A 13,895-nucleotide genomic window follows, 5' to 3' on the forward strand; every position below is an offset into this window, starting at 1 on the left:
AGACGAATATATTTTATTGAAGAATCCAATCTTTCAAAGACATAAGTATTTGGTATAGAATTTCAAGCTCAGTAAAAGGCTTTTATACAAATATGGTCATGGTATAATCTTGAAAAACATTAACAGTTTTCAGCAACAAGGGAGCTTTATGAGGGAGGGAAAACAATATTGACTCATGGTGTTTATTCGTAGCATAGTAAAATTGCCCACACCTGAGAAATTTCAGTAATTAAACACCTAATGCTAAATTCATACAAAGAAAGGTTAAGCAAATTCTACAACTTAAAAGGGAGATAGAAAAGCTAATCACCACGGGCTTAAAAAAAAAAAAAAAAAGAACAAACATTATGTTTAATTAGAGTGCAAATGGACATAAATAACATTTAGAAAAAAATGCCCTTCATCTGACCCTGCAGTACTTGCTTAATTCAGTCCTTTTTGTGTTCTTCTCCCTGCAGTGATTCTTGGCTGCTCACAACTGCATGGTTCGCAATGTTCCAGTCACCCAGCTCCCATCCTGGAGCCATAATGACCCATTTTAGAACCCCTTCCCCAAACAATGCAAAAAATCAAACCTATTGATACCCATCATTGGAAAATTATTTATCGGCGTTTTCATTGCAGTTACTATGAGCATAGATACCTTGGAGTGGCTAATCTGACACCTCTTTAGACATGTGCTCACAGGTATATTTTCTACTCATCCTGGGCTATTCACCAGCTCTGTTAGCTGCCGTTGGATGCGTGCAAGGGGCCTTATCCTAGAATAGCTATCTGAGCTAGATGAATTGCAGTACCTATTTCTCTCCTTTGACTACAAGCAGAAGGGGAGCTATTTGATATCTGATTTTTTGTGTGCCTGAGTTAGGACAGATGAATTCTGCTACTTCCTTTTTTGTGTGATCGTGCATTTCCATGATACATTGGCTACAGACATCACAAGGGGCAGAACTAATTTCCTGAAAAAATACTGTTATCTTTCTCATTAGACTCTTAAATACTTATATTGCCTGTATTGCTATTGAGCTTGATATTTTATTTTTAAAAAGCATTTTTTTCTTTTAAGGAACAATTTAGTTACACTGAACCTTTTTACAAATGCTGAAGAAATGCCTGATTTAAGACCCTCTGTCTCCTTTTAATATTAGAATATCTCCTTATCTCAATCCTCACTCAGGCAAAGGCTTATGTGCATATCTTTAAATACATCCTGATGGCTTCACTGAAGCCAGTGGGATTATTCACAATGTTTCTGGCTTGGCAGTTGCATCTGTTTTGGCAGGAATGGGGACTCAGTCTCTCTTCCTGGTGTGCATAGGTGTTCCTCACCAGATGCAGCCCAAGGACATGTATAGCATGCTTCTCCACTTCTGTCCCATGCATGTCATCATTCACATTTAATTTAATTAAAAAATAGCAGATGATGCCATAGTAAGTTTTATACTGGGCACAAAGCCAGTTTTTCTTTTTATTGGTAAAGCTGGATTTAATTTCATCAAGCAATTCCTCTCTCATCCATAACAGAGGCACATCTAGCACTTCTCCAGAATATCACTTGAAACAAATAATGAATGGCATTAGAAGTTTAATATTTTTATTTTAAAAATGAGCTTTAACATCATAAAATACTGTATTCTCATTCTGAGTCAAATATCTTCTTGTTACTCTTTTTCCGGGAGAAGTGCTCAGCAAGGCTTTGTTCTTGCCTGAGTGTTGTATGACTGTAACAAATCACTAAAATGTCCCTGAGATGTTTCACATCAGGGAAATTGAAACCCTGAAAAATATATGTCCTTGGCACGGTCTTCCTATATATTGTGAAATTGCTACTGTAATTGCAGGATTTAGTATGTTATGGGAAATGGGCCTTTTCTTTTAAGGCCTCTTTTTCTGTACAACTCATATTTAACTTGAAGCAGAGATAAGTGCATCCTTATTTAGCTCAGTACTTAAACACATGCTTAAATCTAAAGATGTCCCAGTCCATGAGACTTAAGAATTTGATTAAATGAAGTCATTTACTTGAGTGCTTTGCCAGATTAAGATCTTCAGAAGTAAAATACCGATATGAATATAGGCTGCATCAGGGTCTAAAGCTATAACTTTCCAATAAAGCGAGCATTGACAGGGGATGGATGCTCTCTGGCCCTGAAGGAGGCTGGCATGGTCTGTCAATGTCAATACTATTGAACTGTCCTATATTCGGAAAAATGGGTAACTACAAATAAACAGTCTGGTGGGAATGGTCCTTGGAACATGCCAGCATCCAGACTGTGCCTGGAAATTGCTGGGGAGGGAAAGTAGTTTTCCAGGCCAAAGCTGTGCCAGGATCTTCCCTAGAGACTTCATAGTTTTGAAGATTAATTCCAGTCCCTGTGTCATACAATTACCTGGAATCACCTCCAAAGGCAATTGCCTTGGTCTTAAGAGGTTGGCCCCTAACTTCTGTACTTCAGTTGGTTGTATCATGGCCAGTATGAGCAAGTTTCATGGTACTGTTCAGTAGCAATTTGTTTTTATACATGTGGATCTTTGAGGTAGTCAGAAGAGAACAAATTCTTCAGGCCTAGCTGCTGTCACTGTTTCTAGCTGTTTTCATAGCCAGATGATACTTTTCTGAAGCTCTCACAGGAACAGGTGACTTTGCCACACTTTGTTTTTCTACCTAATGATGGAAAGTTGATTTGGTAGCAGAACTAAATTTTGCGACCACCTCTTTTTTTTTATTATTATTTTTATTATTTTTTTTTAATGTAGAGACGAAACGAGATCACACATCCCACAAATCCTACATATTTGATATTCAGGTTTACACACTGAGAGTAAGAGCCTATCTCTGAAGAGGTACAAACCAACATTGCTGCTGCCAGATGCTGCAACTCCATTGACATGGAGCTGAAACCAGTGGGGCTTCCTCCAAAAGAAAGTCTGCTTCTGACAAACAGGATATTTTTGTAGATCAAGATTCATCTTCACTGCAATGTGTGAAAAAACTCCAGTCTATATCAATGAGATGAAATAAGATCAAAGACATCTAATGCCAGAATGACAGTAGAAACAAAAGAAAAAAATGTTTTGGACCAAGATTTCTCTATTTGTGGAGACTTTTACAATTCACTCAACTGACATTCCTATTCCAACTCCCATGTAAAAAAATTATATCCATGAATGAATCTAAATTCTTTCATGATACATTCTCAAGTGGCTTATTGAAACAAAAATAATGCTCTTTGTCCTTTACAAAGGAACTCAGTGCAACATCCAACATACAGCTGGGAGGTGCCAAAGCCCAGAATGAGAAGCACGCTTACAGTAGAGAGCTGTCACACTACTTTGTCCTGGAATATATCCCTGCTCTGGCAGAAGCCGTGCTAATCTCGTCAGGAATTTAGTACATAAACAGGATAGGCTCTGATGTGTCTTTACGAGAACTACCCATCTGATATTGCCAAAGTAGTGGTGTGGCAAGCAATGGTGACACCATTATTAATCTGTATTAGAAATACTGCCCAGAATATCCAGCAGGCTGATGCAGAGAAGATGAAGTTAAGCAGTACAATGTTGAAGTACCATTAATTTTTCTCTAGTTAAGACTGTATCAGCATTTCCACCAGAAATACTTGCTTCCAGTGGCATGTATAATTCAGCCTGGAAAATGTGCTCTGAGCAGAAACTTGGCACAAAATGTTCCTAGCAGGGACAGTATTTTCTTTTCTAGGGCATGAAGAAATATCCATTTATTTTTCTTTCTGAGACAGAAATGCAGAGGAAAACTATGCACTTCTAAGATAAAGGAGTGCTAAAAAAAAGTAATGCCTACTGTAAAAAGAACACAAATAATAGAATTTTATGAGATAAAAAGTGCAGAAAAAATTAAGCTTAATTATTTTCTGAGTTTTCTTACAGACAATTTTCTGTCTGATGAAAGTTTCGAGCTATTTGAGTGCTGTTATAAATTAGCTGCTTCTGTAACAGACTCTGCACTTTGATGCATCCAAGCATCTCCCATTTATTTCAACAGGGTTATGGTCTCAGAGTTTAAAAAAGAAAAAAAAGAAAAAAAAAAAGGAAAATTTTGAAGAGGTCGAGAGCTCACATGGAAGATTAAAGTACAAAATAAGTTGAGCTGCAAAGGAAAGACAGCCTCAGGGAGTGGGAAGGAGAAACTTTACTTTCTCTAATGAGGAAGCAGGAAGAAAACTTGAGTAGTGGTGCGGGCACGTTGGTATGACAGAGAGGAGACAACGAATCCAAGGAAAGATGAAGTTTGAAACTGTTTCATCCTTCTTTGTTTTCAGCAAGATTTTGTCTGGGGGTCTGGGCAAGGAGGTCAGATCCCTATGTTTGTGCCGAAAAATAACTACCCACATCAACTTTGTTGATAAGCAACATTGCACACTACTATAGGTAGGATGAACATCTAAATTTCACATCGGATCGTTTGCTTTTAAGCCATGAAGGAGGTTGAAACACATGGGTAAAAGAAAGCCTTGTGGATTAAGATGAAAATCTTCCCCAAAACTTCCTGACTGTTGTGTCAGAAGAAGAAGTGCACCTCTCCAGTGTCAGGCAGGTGGGATTTTGTTAGGGGCTCTGCAGTGAGAAATGGGGATCTCTCAAAGAACACCTCTAAAAAAGCCCTGAAAATGTCGTGGTGTGAGGTGTTTGCCTGTGTGCTGCTGTGATGACGAATTCCAGATTACTCCTGGAGAAATGCAGGAACTTTGCCAGGCAGGTACCTCCAGGAGACTGTGGTGCTGCTGAAGAAGGAAGAGAACAAACAATGAGGGCATGGAACATGTGCTCTTGCAACATGGTGTGAATCTTCCAGTTCTCATTCACAACTGTATCACGTAAAGAAGCAGCTTTGAATTTTCTTCCCAAGGGGTTGTGAAACCCAAGATGTGATCCCTTCTTTGGTGCAAGTGGAAAACAGGTTATAGAGAGGCCCACTCACTTGGTTTATGATTTTCCTTTATGCAAGTCTATGGTGAAAAGAAACATTTTGGGTGATGGATGAGCTTCTTTCCATATTCAGTCTCCTTCCCAGTTCAAATGTCTTCTTGTTTGAGTAAGATTGTATAGGCCAAGAATCAAAGTTTTGACTGTCTATAATCTATTTACATTATCCTCCACACAACATGCTTCACTTGGTTTCCACTTCACTTTAACCTGGGGATTTCCATCACAGTAACATACTTCTGAGACAGTCTTAACATCACTTTTTATTTAGACCTTTGTTGAAGGATACACTGCCTCTCTCTGAAGTACCCTTTTCCCTAACATGTCTCTTGTTCACTGACTGCCTAGCTTTGCTTCTTTTTAGTGTTTCCTAGGTCTTCAAATGAGATCTTGAGGTACTCAAAAACCTAGCGTTGCAACGAAAAACAAGTTATTAAAGTCTATAATTACAAAAAAAATTAATCTAAGAGACTTAGCATTGTGCTTCCTTAAGGACAATAAGCCAAGTTCTTGTCATAGTGAAATATGGAATAACTCCATTGAAATAAATCTTAATTATGCTTGAGTCACTACTCAGTGTGACTTAATTAAGAGCAGAGCAGTGAGAGCCTTTTAGGTAAAAAAATAACGCTGATTATACAACTACTTTACTTCATATTTCTTCCTTCCCCCCTAGTTCCTTTCTTTCCCACTGAAGAAAATTTTGAAACTAGAGTTGCTCAGCTGAACTCAGATAGATATTAGCATGTAGCAGGTTACATCCTACATAGGAAGTTTTTGAGGTAAAAGGCTGAGAATGATAGTCCTGAAAGTAATCTCTATATTATACATGCAAGGTGCCATGCATTCATACCTATCTTGGCCATAAAAAGTACGTTGATTTGTTAGGCAATAAATTTATGAAACTTCAAGTACTGGACTACAGAGGTAAAATCTTAATTCTAACAAAAAAGACAGGAGTAGGTTAGTTACAGTTAAAACAGCCAGTATGGAAAAGTGTAATGGAAAAAATTACAGGACACCTCCACTCCAGCCTCCTGAATGCAGCATGCAACAATGGCTATATAGTATAGACAGATACATTATTCAACAAGCATATCAACAATGAAGAGGTTCATTTGTCATGGTTTCACTTCTTGCTGGATAGAAAACATGCAAAGCCATATATATCATGGAAATAAACCTGTTGACTTCAACAGAGTTATCTCAACAGTGAACTTAAACTAACAGTGAGGGAATGAAACCAAACAAAGTAGGAAAATCACACAGAACTCTTGCCAGCTTATGTAGAATATATATATATATATATAAACAGACATTAAAGGAAGATGTACACCATCCCAGGGAACTTATGGAAACTGGTTTAAAAAAAAAGTATAATGAAGATCCAATATGCAGCATAGATGAGAGTGTCAAATTGATTTGGTGTGTGGGCTATGTCCTATGTTCACACATACATATGTAGCTCCAGCTGAGCTGAAGAGGTGCCATGAGGCTGCAGAAATGGGTCAAAATTATTGAAAAATCCTGAAAGCAAAACAAGCAAAAAATAGGACAAGACATTAAAAAATATGGACTCCCCATCCCCAAATTGTTCTGGTGTGGCTGAATTATTGGAAAAAAAATCACTTTTTTAGCTTGAGAAGAAGTTTTCCTTGGTCCACGGAGACTGACATATCTGCAGAAGTAACAGTTGCAATGGTCTTTCCTGGTAGGTCTGGAAAATGGTTGGTAAGTAAAGTAACAAAATGACTTCCATGGAAGATCTGATTTGTTTTTTGCTCCATTCCTGCGTTGACATCGAAATAAAAAACTCCTAGTCCCAGAGTACATTCTGTGCATTTTGTGTCTCCCACTGCACATGTATGGTACTGAGAGAGAAACTGGTTTGACATCTCATTATACTCTAGCTCATTTGTGTGAGCCCACCCTCAATATTAACATCTCCTGATTTCTTAGCTCACTATTCTCCCTGGCAATTGTATAAGCTCTGTTTTGCATAAAGGCCTCAGAAGCCAAACATAATTTTTGAGCTGAATTACACCAGGGAATTATCCCTAAAATAGACTCTTGGAAGGCAATTTTCTAAGGCTTTTTCTTTTTTCTTTCACTTGATGTTTGGACATTTTAGGTGGGGTTAATCTCACCAAACTTAGATGCATTGGCATTGCTGATATCTGTGTCTGAATTGCTCCGAGCTTCCTTTACCACCAATAGTCAGAAACAGGCATTTTAAAGGTGTGATTCATTTACTCCTAATGAACAGATGTAAAAAAGATGAGAGGTATCTGTCCCCCTCTTATGTCCATAAAGGAAGCTTAGATATTAATATCTACATCGTCAACATCCACAGTTAGATGAGATGAATCCCTGCTTTGATGGCTTTGGAAAATGTTACGTTCTTCAAAACAATGCATGACAGAGATCCCTGGGATACATCTCTGTGGTACAAGAGAAGACCAATAACTTCCATTGTGACACACAGAGCAGGTGGGAAAAAGGACACCTTCAGAAGTGATACACAGGGGTCATAGGTGTGCTACGATAATCCAGTTTTGTATGGACAGTGGAGGAAATGTAAGAAAAGGTATAGAAGCCTTGACATTCAGAACCAACTGTTCTGAAAAGGTGGATATTGTACAATGTCTTTGAGATGCAGATCACAGTCAGTAAATACTTCCCAACTAGAGACACATATAAGCCATAACCCAACATTAAAACATCCCCGCTCTTAAATCTTACCAAACTATTTAGACCTCAGTTTTGCAGCTGACCCTTGAATATCTTGGGTCAAAACAATAACCTTGATCTAGATACACCTGAAGTTTAGGTCTGGATTCAAACTTTGGAAGCTTTGCCTATCTAGAAAGTTTACCTTTCTCTAAAACTTGTTGCACAAGTTGAACAATCAAGAGCTTTGACCACTCCTATAACACAGAGGTCATTTTTTGGCAAATGGTAATGGCAAAGTACAGAAAAGACAGAGAAGAGAAAAACTGCATATCTTGAAAACAGAAGCAGTTAATGAACATTAGAACTGACATTCACATGGCTTTTTGTGCTGCAGGTGAATTTTGTCTGGCTCTCCCTAACCATGAAGCAGTAGAAAGAGGTGGGAGATGTCACAGAACAAAGAATCAACTTCTTGCAGAGATTTTTTTAGTGAAACATATGTACATACTCTCGTCAGCAAACTCTGCATGTCTGAGACTCAGTTAACCAGCCACAAATAAACACGTATACACATTTTGGAAAGCAAACTGCTTCCAGATGTCTTTTAAAGGTACCCACAAGTAATACAAAGTAGATATAAACACTCCATATAGTGATATCTTTACATAGTGTCCTCATGGATACTATATATTCAGGAAGACGTTGCTCATGTAGGTGATGCTATACCATATTCCAGAGAGTAGAAAGCAAGCCCTTTTAAAATACTGAAAGGGGAGATGGACATGGCGAGCTCCAGTGCTGAACTGGGCCAAGAGCAAACTGAAATGGCTAAATCAGTTTTCATCCCTTCTCTTGGGCTACTATGCCGTATAGCAGAGAAAGTCATTCATAGTTCTTTACAGTACAACTTCTAGTGTCACGTAGTAACTGTGGATTTTCTGCACTCTTCTGTGAAATTTCAACTGCCAGAGCAAAGCTTTATGTTGCAGACAATCAACACTCAGATATTTAGGAGTAATAATAATAAAGACATTCTGCCCTCCCCTCCCCTTCCCACAGGGGACTGATCTTTTTACAGCTAGGGGTTTCTTCAGCCCCACGCAAACCTGTTGGTTTTTTTTTTTCTTTTTCTTTTTCTTTTTTTCTTTTTAATGTTGCAAGTATTTGACTGATGTTTTGCTTAAGGAAGGCGAAAATCCCACTTCCTGCAGCATATTGCAGGGATCAGCAAACATATCCCTTCATCTGTTGGACCAAATACACAATAATAATACTGTGCGAGTGCTCCAGAGCTGACTCAGCTGTAACACGATCACATTATGTCTGTGATATGCAATCCATCATTACATTTAAAGCGCCTGCTTGATTAATATTCAGTATTTAATGTCAACACTGATAAATTAGGATTCAAAAGTGTTACACTGCAGGAACTGCAAATACTGCTGCAGTGGTAATGGCCTGGGTTAGTTTCATGGGATCTGCTAGTTCAAGGGGAATTTCACAATTCAGAAATGCCAAAATGCAGGTATGGTGATAGCTACCAGCTGTGACCTCTTGGGATAAATGGCATGTGTCAGTTTTAAAGACACTAAATGTTAGATTTCCAAATGGTCAATGGTAATTTCTTCTCTTATATAAATTCTCTTATATAAACAATAACTCTCTCCCTTGGCAGTACAGCTTTGCCATCTAAATTCACACTAACTCGAACTGTGGTGTTGTAGATATACATGATATACTGAAATTGGGAAGTACTTTGGCTTAGACTGATTTAAACATCGACTTCCCAAGTGCATAGGTTTTATCTTAAACAACTTGCTCAAGAAAATAAGAAAAAAAAATACCATGGCATTTTTAAATCTCTCTTGGTTTTGTTCCCTTTTCTCAATTGCAATGTTTTGTTTGTTTTCTTGTGGACAATTTTGTCAAAGTATTCTGTCTTTTTTTCACTACTGTTTACTTAGTGGTAACTTTTCTTTTCAACTTTGCTTCAGTCTTAATTATGACAGAACAGGTAATTCCCATTAGAGCTACAGTTTGAGATACAGGAACATTTAATGGCCAATAGACTCTTCCCTGGTGGAGAATGAGGATTCAAAGGAAATATTTGTGATTATTTTTACTTTCATTATTTTTGTTAAAAAAAGTTTGCACCTTGATGTGTCATGAATACCCCTTCTTGATCTTCCTTTGCCTTGTCAGACCTGGCCAGCACAAGCAGCTGAGATCTTTGCTCTATTTTCCCTGCATCTCTGTGCAACGCTTTTTTAAAAAGAGGAAATATTATGATTTCTGAGCCTTTCAGACTGCTGTCACATGATCAGGATTCTCCTGAATTTCTATGCATTCGATCTCTTCTCGTTCCTTTCTTTTGGCTCGTTTCTTTTTCTTGTGGTGCTTTTTGGAAGGTGGGAAAAAGGTTAGAAAGACAGGCAAAATAACAAAACAGTGCAGAAGTGTGCAACTGCCGGCAAGCAGCAAGCATTTGAACAGTGTGAAGGTCAAGTTTGAAGGCACAAAGAGAAGGGGGACCAACCCTATAAGAAAAGAAGAAATGTTCTGCAAAATGGCTGTCCCATGCTCTTGGAGGGAGTTCTTTATACACTGAGTTCGGGTGTGCTCAGTTGCTAGTACAAATGTATAAAGCAGGGGTGCACAGTGATCTATGGCAAAATTCAAAGTGTAGATAAGGCACAGTATAGAAATGCAATCCATGTCTACATTCCATAAGGTCATCAAGCCAAGGACACCCAGCTCTATTGAGGTGACACTGAGAATTAACCAGAAATTTCCCAGAGGGTGGATAACCAGGAAAAAGGTCAGTATTAACACCAGCAGGATGCCAAAACCAGAAATCAGGACAGGCATAGTTACTGATAAACCATAGTGGTCCATGAAAACAAAGGTAGGATTGAACACAATGAACTTGATGCTCTGTATAAGAGAGAGCGGTCTCAGCTTTTCCAACAATTCCACTGCCTCCCTCTGTGTGTTTTCACTAGTCCTGGCCACCAGGTACAAACGAGAAGCAATAATGTTGTTCTCGTCTCCAGCTTTGGAGAAAATGATGTCATTTTTGAAGTGCTGGAATTCTGGCTTTTTTAAAAAGGAGCTCTGGAGGATACTGATAAAGTCACTTTTGTTGGTTGCACTAATGTTACCCACTCGAAGGTACTGGTAATACTGTTCAATCCAGGACACTGTGTTGAACCCCTGGCTCAGTGTTTTTAGGTCTTCTTGCACAGTGCCATTCCAGTACTCCAGAGGTTCATAAATATAGAAGCCTATCACTGGGCTGTAGTTGCTGAAATACTTTTGCTGTATGAGGGCATAGGATACACTTGGAGACTCACTGGCAAGAAGGTTGATAATGTTGGCTCCATCGTTAATCTGTAAGCACCCCATAAAGGAGAAAGAGGCATAGATGAGATACAGTATCACCACAAATGGTTTGACATAGATGTTGGTAATCCACTCATTGTAATGCTCTCGGAGGAAATGCTGGATAAAGTGATGCTGGTACGGGTTGGTCTCATGATGAGAAGTATGCTGATGACCATCGTTCATCATGGTCTGGAACCACACAGGTTTCCGGTCCAGGTATTCTGCTGAAGGGATTTTACAGCAGAAGATGCTGTGATAACGATTCTGCTCCAACTGGCCAGCAAAGACCAAGCAGGAGCCGAAGAAGGAGAAGATATAGAAATAGTTTAACAGGATTGAGACACACATGTTCTGGCAAAAGACTTTTACAGCTTCAATGTTGGTGAAAGGGCTTGCACCCATGCCGAAGGCTATGAAATACAAGGAGCTTGTCATTGTATAGGAGACCATGACATCTGAGTAGGCATCTGCTACTCTGTCCTTGAATGGCAGATTCTCTCTGGTTCGACGCCATCCTGAAAGAAGTTCAAATACTCCTTTGGTTCCATGACCTGAAATGAGAAAACAAAGCATATACATGTGCACAGATAAAGGAGGTCTACTTTTTCATCCTCCAGCAGTCAAAAAAAAAAAAAAAAGTCAGCTAAGATTTTTTTATGATTTTGTCAACATTTAAACAAATGAAAAATTGTGATGTGTCTGTGTAAAGCTAGATACCAGAAATAATATGCAGATATTTAGATGAACAGCCTGATATTCTGAGACTTTCAATGCTTATCATCCCTGCAATGAAATGGTGAAATATCATTTGAAAGACACCCATTGATTTTAATGAACAATTCCCAAATGAACTGCCTATATAAGAAAAAGGAAAACATTAAATTTAGCTTAAGTTCAGGGTTCTTTCTCAAAATTCCTTGTGGCAACTTACTGCGTCTCTCAAGGTTTACGGGGTTCATTTTGAAACGCTTACTAATACAAATCACAACATTTTCTTCCAGAAAATAGAAATTAATGGTGTTATTGGAGAAATAAATTGGTTTGACCAAGAGACATCTTGGTTCTTAATGGCTGACGAAGGAAAAAATATACTGCCATCAAGTAACCAGACGAATTTGTATGATGGTTGTCTACCTTCTAACTAAAACTGGCACTTCTCAGTGATTGTGTGCAAATTTCCACACTATACTAAAGCTGACATGTTGGTGATAATGATGGAGAGTATAGGAGTGGCTAGATCCTTGGTTCACACTAATTGTCTGGAAAACTTTTGTTTTCTTCATGATTGTCTCCCTCTCTCTCTCCTTCTCTCTCAGCTCCTCCTGGTGAGAAGGAATTCCTTCAGTTCACATAAGCAGACATTCAAGAAAGAGACAGAGGCAAACAGTGCTCCAGAGGTTCTTATTTTGTATTAAATTCTGAGAACTATTTTAGAGATATATTTTTTTCTGCTAGAAATGGAATCTTAAGGCAGATTTCCTGTCATTTTACTCGTCACAGCCACAGTCCAGAAAATCTACAGCAATTAAACTTTGAGACAGAATGAAAAAGTTGAAGCTAAGCTTACCAGAAAAGGTTTAACTTGTAAAAGATATTCATTATATACATATATATATTCACATAATTTATATGTGGATTATATATATTTGTTATATATCTAACATCTATATATATAGATAGATATTATATATATTATAGATATAGATATACATATGTAATATATATATTATATCTTACATATATCTAATATATTATATATATTAGATATATATTCTTTTCTTATACATTTATATAATGTATATTATATATATATATATATCTCGGATGCATAATATATGTATATTATGATTTATATATATATCATTCTATTTACCAGTAAAGAATTACACTCTGGGAGGAAAAAATAAGATTAAAAAAACACAGCTAAAAGGGTTTGACTGTCAAACAAGTTTTTTGTTCAAAAAGTAAAAACACATTTTAATGAAAAAGAGGAATGTTCTCTGCACTTTGGATCAAACTCTGGTAAAATTCTGAACAAGATAAATAAAGACCTTACTGAGCAGAGAAAGAAGTAGGAGATTGCAGGTATTCCTGTCTCTGTGTGCCTCTGCTCTCTGCAGTAGAACTGCATGCAACAAACCAGGAGCTAATTTTCTTGTAACTAAACCAGAAATGTGACCAGGAGATTTACAAATAATGAAGTGTGTAATAGTAAACAAAAAGTCTGTTGAGTTTGTTTTTTGATGTAAATTGTTTGGTTTCATACAGCTGCTTATGTTGCCCAAAACAGACTCCTGACAGCCATTCTAGACAGGGTAGATTACAATATAAACTGACAAGTTCTTCGAACGTTACCTGTTTTACTGCAAATCAGTATCCCCAGTGAAAGATAAATATACAGTAGTACAGAAATCTTGCAGTTAGCAAAAAGCCTGTGTGGCAATACTGCTGTCTTATGAATCAGTATCTTGGTTCAGAAGGGACCTTGGAGTTCCTGGTAAGTTTAGGGTGAGTCAGTCCAAATTCCCAAAGCACAGCTGTTTTGTACACTGTCACATTTGGACTGTCAAGCAGAAAGAATCATCTCTTTGGGCTGTGAAAAGCTGCAGAATTAAATGACTAGGCTGTGATTTTATATTGTGCTTAAAGCAGAAGTGTAGGTACCCTGTGGTGTGTGGACCAGGCTGGCTGGTCTTCACTTCCAGTGCCCATGGCCTGGCATGGCTTAATATAATGCTACAGGAGCTGTGTGTTATTCTGTTTTGGGGACAGTAGAGCACAGTGATTTTCCTCAAGTCTGTGCTCACCCCATCTAATGACTGATTTTGAAATCCAGACATTTCTGATGAAGGGCCCTGTAACGTACAACATTATGT

General features: G+C 38.0%; 1 protein-coding gene across 2 annotated transcripts in view; it reads right to left on the reverse strand.

The window, feature by feature from the left end:
• Positions 1-13,895, reverse strand: part of PTCHD4 (patched domain containing 4) — a 99,147-nt gene continuing 85,252 nt past the window's right edge. For both annotated transcript variants that reach the window (XM_083829806.1, XM_083829805.1), the window contains exon 3: positions 1-11,570. In XM_083829806.1, coding sequence (XP_083685932.1) covers positions 9,937-11,570 — 1,634 coding nt within the window. In that variant the 3' untranslated portion in view covers positions 1-9,936. The remainder of the gene's footprint in view (positions 11,571-13,895) is intronic.

Source organism: Anser anser (assembly GCF_964211835.1).
Source record: "Anser anser genome assembly, chromosome: 3".
NCBI lineage: Eukaryota > Metazoa > Chordata > Aves > Anseriformes > Anatidae > Anser > Anser anser.